Source organism: Symsagittifera roscoffensis, chromosome 10 (genome assembly GCF_963678635.1).
Source record: "Symsagittifera roscoffensis chromosome 10, txSymRosc1.1, whole genome shotgun sequence".
In the NCBI taxonomy this organism is placed as follows: domain Eukaryota; kingdom Metazoa; phylum Xenacoelomorpha; order Acoela; family Convolutidae; genus Symsagittifera; species Symsagittifera roscoffensis.
The window spans coordinates 27,656,940-27,667,204 of record NC_087071.1 but is presented as its reverse complement, the minus strand read 5'-3'; the positions used below and the strand labels follow the sequence as shown (position 1 = coordinate 27,667,204).

The 10,265-nt window shown below is 39.8% G+C and overlaps 1 protein-coding gene across 2 annotated transcripts; it reads right to left on the bottom strand.

Annotated features, from left to right (window-relative positions):
• Positions 1 to 288: 288 nt before the first annotated feature.
• On the bottom strand, positions 289 to 9,988 carry LOC134855436 (motile sperm domain-containing protein 2-like). Of its 2 annotated transcripts, none has more exons than XM_063871963.1 (4): positions 9,630 to 9,986; positions 9,294 to 9,399; positions 2,433 to 2,683; positions 289 to 525 (listed from the first exon to the last, which is right to left on the bottom strand). In XM_063871963.1, exons 1-4 carry the CDS (start codon positions 9,840 to 9,842, stop codon positions 355 to 357), a joined length of 741 nt encoding a protein of 246 aa, XP_063728033.1. In that variant the 5' UTR covers positions 9,843 to 9,986; the 3' UTR covers positions 289 to 354. The 2 variants fall into 2 exon arrangements, with proteins under 2 accessions (XP_063728033.1, XP_063728035.1); XM_063871965.1 differs by having other exon boundaries at positions 412 to 525; positions 2,400 to 2,683; positions 9,630 to 9,988.
• Between the last annotated feature and the right edge of the window lie 277 nt (positions 9,989 to 10,265).

The following is a 10,265-nucleotide window of genomic DNA, read 5'->3' as shown; positions in this document are numbered from 1 at the left end:
AGGTTTCGAAAGTGGATTTTGATTAATAGATTCTGCAGAGGAACAAAAAATTAGGAACAAAAAATTACCTATTGATTCAGTTTTTTCAAATTGGGTTAGTTTCGTGGAAAATTGCCGCCTCATTTTTTCCAACTTTCTGTTGGCTATGTAATGAAATCGCCTGAAGTATGTTGCTAAGAATTATTTGTTTTTGAATAACCATGGTTCTTCTCTATTGCTAAAGACAATATAATTTAACTGAAATTGATAACGAACGTTTGAGCGAACGTTAATTGATGACAAAACTGATGAAATGAAGAAATACTGTAAAACTAGTGAAATAAATAACAATCTAAGTAAAAAAACAGTTGCAGTTCAACAGCATTTGTACTCTCCTCCCATGTGCATGGGGATGAACTCGGAGCATACGTACTGCTGAACTTCGTCCCCCTTGACGAACTTGACCCTGGAAATGGCTTCTGGGGTCATCCAGGTCTTAATGATGTTCCAAGCGGTTTTCAGAGTCCACGCCATGTTGAAGTTCACCTATTCACAAATGCTAAACGATGCCGCCCTATTAAAATAGACTACATTATTAACTACTTTAGCGTACTACTATTTATTACTTTATAATTTACTATATTTTTGTTTTTCGCTCGCTGCCTCCCCCCCCCCCCCCCTCACTAAAAATAAGTATTTATTAGCTGCAAAACCCGAAGAAATTTCTTCGGGTAAAAAAATCTTAAATAATTTTTCATACGAAATAGTGCCAAAAAGATTTCTTTAATCAGTTAGAAAAGATGACTCAAAAAGACATGCTTCATGATCCTGTGGTCAATTTCTTTTAAAGCTTTTTAACTTACTAATCTGATTGCTTGTCTATCTAAAGCTTTTTTTTCTGCTAGTGCTTACGATGTGCAGCATATATTCTGTGTTAGATTCCGAGCATTGCAGTAAAACTCCTTAATATTGGTCGATATTTTTGCAAAATTTCTTTCAATTTATTTTGTTCTGCATCGTCCTTCCTTAGAGATCTTACAATACTCAAACAAGGGTTGTGGAGTGACGAGTGAGTCGCCTAAAACTTTTATCTAATTTTTTCTTCTCTAGGGCGCACATGGTTATTCAATGTTTTGCAAGTTTTTGTACCAAAGTACCCAGGACTTCTGCCGATAAACGGTTAAGTGGATTTTGGTGTTCAGTCAGCACCATGCCAAACTTGAATAATATTTTTAAATAGTAGGCAACAGATGATCACCCCGTAGAGCAGTTGAGTGTTGCGGAAAGTGGCGATGATATTCAGCCTAGATGCCAAAATTAGTAAAGACGATGCTCATGAGAATCAATTTTTGGACCTTCTCGACCCAAAAAAAGACGCGATTTTTGCAATCAAATATCTGACATAAGATTCGCTACCAAATATCTCGGGGCAAATGGGAGCGAAAAAAGAGTTGCAATTTTTCGTAGAGGTAATGATAAACTGCGGCTTAGTGTCATTCCTCTAATAGTTTAAGGAAAAAATGGATCACTCAGCTGCTTTACTATTTTTGACTGCGTTTGCACTGAGTTAAAGGTATGTAGCGACCATACTTGAATGAATGTGGCTGTTTTTGATCCTGCTCAGGAATCTTTGAACCTTATTTGGGCATGTTCCATCTTTCAAATGATTTGGGACCATTGAAAAAGTATCTGAAACAGCAATCTCAACCCCACCCAAATTTTTGTTATCAAATTTTTCCAAAAGGCTCTCAGAGTTTTGGTACTATTTATTTGGCACATTTTTCGAGTTAATGTTTCAGCAGAGGCCAAGCAATTCCAAGTGATTGAGTTAGTAAAAGATCGACAAAATTCCTCCGTAAAACCATTTGTGCAGAAGCCACTTGAGTCATCGAGGCGAGAATTTTTTTCGGGTAGTTTTCAGATAACGCATAGATTCATTTTAAAGTTTGCAATAGTGATATAATGTGGGTTGAATTTTGTAAATAAAAAGCTCTTGCCATTCATTTACCTTGCTTTAGCGCGAATTTCTTTAAATCTTAAAATTCTAAATAGAGTTTAATAGAAATTATGATTTGTCGCGGACGTGATTTTTTATGAGCACCATCTTTTCATTATACCGAGGAATTTTTGCGAAAATATTAATTGAAAAAGTTTGGAAAATATTTATTTTAAACAGGTATGCTTGAAATGTGCTCGTAGTATTTTCAATCGTGACGACCCGAACTTTTTTTTCGATGTTATACTCGACAGTCCTGTGTCAACTCTGAAATCTTCCTCTGTGAAGATATACTTTGAAAGTCGAAGCGTAAAGCCTATGAATAAGACCACCTTATATTTTTGATTGTGATTAAGAAAGAGTAATCAACTTGGATTTTTTCGAATTACATTTGTTCACTACCGCTTCACCTTCTTAAAATTACCTAAACTTGATTAACTCTGGAGCCAATTGTCACCTGGAATGCAAGCAGGTCAGGATAGTGATTCTCAAACAAGTTAACCGCAAACCGAGTCAACTCATAATCGAAGTTAGTAATCCCAATCCCTGTCATGTCATTGACGAAAATAAGCCTCTTGTCTCCCCTCTGCTGGTAGAGTTTCTCCAAGTGGTACACGAAGTATCTGGACCAGATCTCGACGTCATTTTTGGTTCTCTTCAGGCGGTTCATGTACATCCAAATAATTCTTCGCCCTTCTTTGTCGGTTCCTTTTTAGGATAAGATATAAGATCAATCAATTTTAAGGCCCCAGATAATTTTTTGTGGATCAAGTTTTTGCTTGGATTCTCAGACCCAGTTTTTGCTTGGATTAAAACTTTTAAATTACTCATCTCTGCGTGAAAAATGATTTTGCATGGGTAAAGGTTTCAACATAAGGCCAAGTTAACATCCTCTTCCAAATCTTCAGCCAGGGTCTCAAAATCTCGAATTTTAAGATAATTTTTAAGATACTTCGACTCCGGCTATTTAGAGATAGTATCAAGCACATGGAAACTTTAAACTGAACTTAAATGGGAGCAATACCTTCAGACTCGCTTATCTAATCTGTAAATTAATAATAATAGTAATAATAAAACATTTTTAGAGAGAATATGTTGAAGTAGTGTATTGTGTAGTATAGAAAGAACAGTTGTTTAACTTGAATTGTAAAGCAACTGTAAGGCATCAAATATAAAGCTTACTGCAGCTTTCTGTTTTAGATCGTACCGGACGATAGAGATCGCAAGGTCACGACAGCAGGTCCCCAGACAGAAAGAAACAAATTCATATAGCTTACATAAACTCAAACTGGTCCCTATCTCATTCGGGCAACCACAAATAAATTTTAGATCGTAGATGTAAAATTTATCAACTCATCTTTAGTTAAAGTTTTAATAAACAGTTTTAGTTTCGACTTGAGTTTCTGAGTTTTCAGGCACGCTCGCCAAACCTCTCATTAAGGTTTTTCTTCATCGCTCACTTGTGTTCGATCCGGTGAATCATCCTTCCACCCATTTTATCGACTCCTCTCCGTTGTCGCGTCGATTTTCGCGTTGCCTCCTCGCCCTGCTTTCGCTTACTACCGACGGTTTTAGGTGTCTGTTCTTTATCCGTTCCCGACGGTTCATTCTCTCCGCCGCTCGCTGCAATTTTCGCCGCTTCGTCAGTGCGCCCCATGACTGCCCCGTCGCTATCTCCATCTTCGTCGCTTTCGTCCTCGCTATACTCGACTATTCGATTTTTTTCTCGTTTTCCGCGCTCGTTCCATATCTTCGTCTTCGCTGTCCTCGACTACTCGATTTTTCTTCGTTTTCCGCGCTTGTTCCATTTCTAATTGGTTCTTTTCAGCTTTCCTCTTATACTTTGTAGGCTTGCTTGGAACCGGGGTGCTCTTGATGGGTTTGCTTGGACCCGGAGTGCTCGCGTCGATCCTTTCCTCAATTCGGCTTTCTTCAGCCGCCGATCTAAATGAAACACCACTTCGCCTAAATAATGACCCTTTTTCCATTTGCACCGTGTGTTTCGTTAATTTTTCAATTTTTAATGGTAAATGTTTAATCTTCTTGGGTCCGTTTTTCCGGTCTTCTGGAATACCGCCGTGGTACTGGTTTTGTGTCTTTTTAGCCATTCTGGTGCCTTAGGCAATTCTCGTGGTGCCTTGGGATCCACCACCTCCGTGGCATTAGGGTCCACGTCCGTCTCGATCAGGTCATGCTCATCTAAAACCCTAGGAGTTCTACGGTTTTCCGGGGCGTACACAGGATCGCTCCGTTTCTCCCAATCGAGAGTTAATTCCACATCAGGTAGACCTCTCGCCTTGTCTAAACAAGATAACTTCTGGTTAATGACATTGTTTCAATTTAGATTTTTCATTGATAGCTTTCTCGTCAAATTTCGAAGGGCCGTATTCGCTTCTCTTCCATGATAAGCCTCAAATGGCGTTAGCTTGGTCTTAGAATGCGGCCCAAAACGTAGCGCGCTCAGCGCACGGGATATTATTAATCCAAATTAATGGTTTTCATTCTCCTGGAGGTATGTCAGCACGTAGTTTTTTATCGAGCCAATTGTCCGTTCGACCATTCCCGTCGCACGGTGGTCCTTAACCGGAGATTTCATTAGTTCAATTCCCTCATAATTACAGAAATTTTGTATTTCATTCGAGAAAAAACCAACCACCTGATCCATACGTAATTTCCCTGGGTGCCCATGGGTATTTATGTACTTCCTTAGGAATTTTAATACATTTTTAGACTTGTTACTGGAACAGACATAAGCCGACGGCCAATGCGAAAACGTATCTACTGCTACTAGTACATGTTTCTTCCGACCCCGTACATAATTTACCGGACCCCAGAAGTCTAATTGGACCAAATCATTGGGTTCATTAGGCACTTAAGTGTCCCCATTATCATTCTTTGGAATGTCTGGCTTAAGATTTTTTCCTGCTTCTAAGCAGCTTTTACAATATTTGGCTGTGGCGGCAATGTTCCTATGCGTCAGCGGTATCCATACTTCCTTCACGGCGGAAAAAAAAACTTATCTCGTCCGTGGTGGTTGAAATGCAATCGGTTTAACACTGCTGACGACATATCCTTCAGTATGGCCAGCCGGCCATCCATCCGCAGACAGTTTTCGCGCACAGCAAAATCGTTGTAATGTTGGGCGTAATATTGCCCCAATCTGGTAATGATGTCCATGGCTCGTGGGTCCTTATCTCGGATCGCGTCGCGGATCGTCTTTAGTATCGGGTCTTTTTCCAAATTGGCTTCGACTAATTTCAAATTTAGAATCTCAGGGTAATCGATTTTAACTACTTTACTATCAGTAGGCACTATTGAATAAATCTATTTATCATTCTGCACAAGTGGATAAGATAATCCGGGAAACTGATGGGGAATTGAAATAACAGTGTTTAACTTTTTCGAATTTGTCGGTTTCGGAATAACTTTTTCTGGCGGTATTACTTCTATATCAGAATCAGAACTTAAACTCGGCGGCTGGTTTAATCGGTTTAGAACTACATTGAGGTTTACATCGCCGGAATGGGTTGAGGTATTATCAATAGCAGAAGCTCTTGGATAGCTTTTCTCGGGTGAATTGATTGATGACATATTTTTTGTACTTTTATCTTGAATATCACAACTTGATTTTACGTACTGAGAACAACGTCTGATTTTCTCGCTTCGGCATTTGCATATTTCCGCCGGTATGCAAATCTCTCGATTCTGATTGGCTAACCGTCGGTTGCATGTAACCACGCCATCCAGTGAGCGCGTGTGCTCACGGTGAATATTTGCATATTCAGCTTTTCTTTTAGTTTCATTGGATACAACTTTTCTCTTTGAATAGAGGCATGACCGTTCGGCCTCTACCGTCGGTTTTGTCTTAATTTGATTCACTTTCTGACCCCTAGGCTTCAACTGATCCTTAGGTTTTAATGCTTCGTTGATCATGTTTATTTTCGCTACTGTAAAACTTTAATCATAATGACTTGTCTCGGGTGCCGCTGCGGATGGAAACCGAGGCAAATAGTCTGCCATTCCCTTTTTTGACCCCTGTATATGTTCAACTTTGAAATCATAAGGTACTAAATGATCGTACCATCGAGTTAACCGGCTAAAAAATGTTTTATTTCCTTTTGGGGAAGAATTTAATAGTGTAAGCAACGCTTTGTGATCTGATATACCTGTAAAATAGCGGCCATATATATAGTTTCGAAAATGTTCCGTAGCCCATACTACCGCGAGTAACTCTAACTCATTTGTAGAATGTTTTTTCTCGGCCGGATTAGGGTACCGTGACGCAAACGAAATTGGATGCCAACCGGAGGCGCTGTGCTGTTCTAACACGGCTCCTAGGCCATCGTGACTAGCATCACAACTTATCCTCGTTTCACGGTGAATATCGAAATGTCTAAGTTCCACTATGTTTTCACTAGCGATTTTAAATGTTGAAGCGCATTCTCGCAATTAGGCGTCCAGACAAAATCGTTATTCTGACTGAGTAATGGTGCGCTCACTTCCGCGAGTTTTGGCAAAAACTTATGCAAACTGTGCATCGAACCCATCAGTGATTTTAATTGCTTTCTAAATTTTGGGGTTTTCAAATCTTCTACCGCTTGTGTTTTCCGGACTTACGGCGCGATGCCACTTTCCCCAATTCGATACCCTAGCCATTCACACTCCGTTTTTGCAAATTCGCATTTTCGTAATTTCAACGAAACATTTGATACGTCCAACTTCTTTAATATTTTTTTCACTAATGCAATATGCTTACTTTAGTTCCCTTGGATGCAATTAGAATATCATTGATGAAAGCGTTTGCCGGGGGGAATTCTTAAAGTAAATTATCAATGACTTTTTGAAACTCCGCTGGCATTGATGTGACCCCGTAAAACCCGTTTTTAAAGCGATAAGTTCCCGTCGATTTTCCGCCGACTAGTGAAAAATTGCATTGCTCGCTCGTCTTTTGTTCTTAGGAAACTTGTCCGTACGCGTATGTGAAATCCAAGGTTGTAAAGTATACATCCCCCGCTTTTCTTTCTGCAATTATTTGATTTATCCCGTCTAATAGTTCGTCAATATTTGGCATTTGGTACTTATTCTTGTGTACATGTTTTTTCAGTTATCTTGATTCTAATGCCAATTTTATACTTCCATCTTTTTTTTACTGTGATTACTATAGGAGAGACAAAGTACTTATCCGAACATTCTTGTAGTTTGATGATATGACCTTCTTTTATCAACCGATCATTTTGTTTGTCTACCTTATCTTGTAGACTGATAGGCACCCGACGCCCCTTCTGTTGTATCGGCTTTAGGATTTCAAAGAATTCGGCTCTTACTTTAGCGTTTCGGAATTTTTCCTATTCTGGTAAATAAATTTGGGTACAACTTACAGAAATATGTTGGTAATTCATCATATTCCTCCTTTTCTTGACTGCTCCCTTCCCCGTGATTCCCATCACTTTCCTTCTTTGCACCAACTCCAGGCCTAGGGTGCCCATCAGATCGCGCCCAAGGATTGGCTGATGATTTCCAGATATTACTGACACTTGTGCTGGTGCTGTCACCGCTACCTTTCCAAGTATGTGTATTCGGTTGTTATTGTAGTCCAAAAATTCATCTTGAGAGGGTTGTAATTGAATATTAGTTTTACCTAATGTTGCTTTCAGGTCCGTCATGCTGAAAATCGTCACAGGAGATCCGCTATCTATCCACATCTTCTTTCCCGACACCTCGACCTGGACTCGGGCCCCAGGGATCTTCAGTTCCGTCACGTTCTTCTTCTTCTTGATTGGCATCACCATGTAGTCATCGGATCCTGACGTCATGGATTCATTCTCCCCGCTTCCTTGCTAATTCACCCATGCCACTGAATCTTCCGCCACATTATCGACACTCTGCATGCTCTGATGGTGCTCATTTTCAACCCTCACCAATCCGACTCGTCCTCGTCCCCTCCACTGGTTAGTACCTTTTCTAATTCCTCAGCATGTGCGTTCAAAATGTCCCAGTTTCCGACACGAATTACATGTTGCTCCCTTTGCAGGACAACTCGCATCGCGTCACAATTATAACACCTACGGTTATTTCCGCCGCCCCCACTGCTTGATCCTTGGGTGTATCCTCCGCGTCTCCCGCGTGCTCGACCCCTGAAATACCCTTGTCCCCTTCTTATATTATTAACTGGCTCCTGTTTGATGGTTATCGGCGGCGCGGACGAAGCTGGTTTTCCAGTGTAGGATTTATATGCACGTTCACCTCGCTCATAAGACAGTGCGATCCTATAGACTTCCTCTTGTAGTTTTGGTGATCGTGATAATTTTCTTTGGCAATCCGATTCCCGCATGTTCATAATAAAAATATCACGAACATTTTCGGCCGAGTTTGCAAAATCACACCTGCCCGCAAGAGCACTTAATTCCGCGTGGAATTTTTTAAACGTTTCATTTTTCCTCTGCTTTCTTCCATAGAAAAGTCCCCTCTCATGTGTCACATTTCGTTCGCGTTGGAAGACATTTTGCATTTCGTCCAATACCCGTGGGTACTTTACCGTTTTAACATTTACCGCCGGTTTTCGGGCTTTAAATATCCGTTGCGCCTCATCTACAATACAGAGATATAGGTTAGACTTCAACTTCTTCTCCGACTCGGTACGATTTTTCCCATTTACATCCTCTCTGGCACTACTGCAATAGCCGCCGCATTTAACGTACGCGCAAAGACAAAAATCGTCAGGGTCAATGTCATATTTTGCGATCATGCCCCAGTGGAACTTTATGATCCACTCCTCCTAATAGATAGGGGGTTCTGGCGTTCGTGCATCCCAGAATGATACTATATTTAGCGGATTTTCCCCCTCTTTTTCGTTCCACTGACAGCGCCATGTTGAAGTAGTGTATTGTGTAGTATAGAAAGAATAGTTGTTTAACTTGAATTGTAAAGCAACTGTAAGGCATCAAATATAAATCTTACTGCAGCTTTCTGTTTTAGATCGTACCGGACGATAGAGATCGCAAGGTCACGACAGCAGGTCCCCAGACAGAAAGAAACAAATTCATATAGCTTACATAAACTCAAACTGGTCCCTATCTCAAATACAATAATTTGGTCCTTTTTAATGATCCCAAAAATAACAAAGTTAATCATGATCCCAAAAAAATTGTAAGTAAATGAAAAATCAAATTTTTGTCTTCAAATAGTTTGGCAGAGTTATGCAGTAGCGGATGTGGAGCATGGTCAATGCCCTTTATTAGAGTGTTATGCATATGCCAATGCAGAAATTTCAAGTGTATTTCTGGTTTATTGGGGATCCCCAAGTTTGATTGATGCTTGCCATGTATGCTGACTCCGTTGCTGGACTTCACATGGTCTGGAAAGGCGTCGAAATCAATCTCCCGCACTCCAAACTGTTTGCGCCATGCAAAACATCCCTTCACGACCTTCAATTCAACCAGAGACCGGCAATAAACTTAGTTTGTCAAACTATTTCGGAAAAAATTATTCGATTAGCCAATTTCCTAATCAGCATTTGCATAATCAGCTCTCAGAAACTTTGCTGTTTTTGAGCTGCAATGTGTTTGATAAGTAGTACTTATTTAAAGTCAAATCTTTCCTATGTATTGAATTCAATTTTTTTTGTCACGGTTTTTTTTATATTGTCGGAACCTGCCTTCAAAGCTTCTTCGATGTCCAGTTTGCCATGTGAAAGGAAAAACCTGACTGTCGTATCGTCACTGCGAAACTGCTCCACGTCTCGCAAATCATACTTGGTCGGAACATTCGACTCGGCATCCAGATCTTCTTCGCCTTCGAATTTGAAGAACTTTTCCCTGAGTTGTGTTATTTGATCGTCTGTAATTGTGGTTATGTCCAAAAGAGGCATGTTGTAATATTTGCTATAAGTAACAATGTAATAAATGTAATTGTTAACTTTAATATGGCTCCATATTCTTAATAGAATTTCGCATGAATGTCCAAATAGAATTGAATTTGGTAAATATAAGAACAGACTCAGTATGTATAGTCTTTCGCAAAGCCGCGCTCCCATTGGTATTTCAATATCTACAATTTGTAAGGGATTAGAACTCGAATATAAACTTGCTCGAATACTTTTATTCCATAAATAAACAAACAATAGTGCTCGTATCATGGCGCAGCCCTGAATAGGCTGACTGCCCTGTTGCGTGTCTGATTTTTAAAAAAATCAGTTTTGAAAAAACAAAATTATAAGAATTTTTTTTTTCATTTTTTACCCACACATAATTTCAAGTGAAAATTGAAAAAAATTTGCGTCATTTATTGACGC

Bases quoted from the DNA above. Each gene is read 5' to 3' on its own strand.
- LOC134855436 (XM_063871963.1), bottom strand. From the start codon at position 9,842: ATGCCTCTTTTGGACATAACCACAATTACAGACGATCAAATAACACAA. The intron at 2,684-9,293 runs GCAAGCATCAAT...TATCCTAAAAAG, and splicing joins CAACGGAGTCAGCATACATG to GAACCGACAAAGAAGGGCGA. The intron at 526-2,432 runs GTGACAATTGGC...ATTTGTGAATAG, and splicing joins CTGACCTGCTTGCATTCCAG to GTGAACTTCAACATGGCGTG.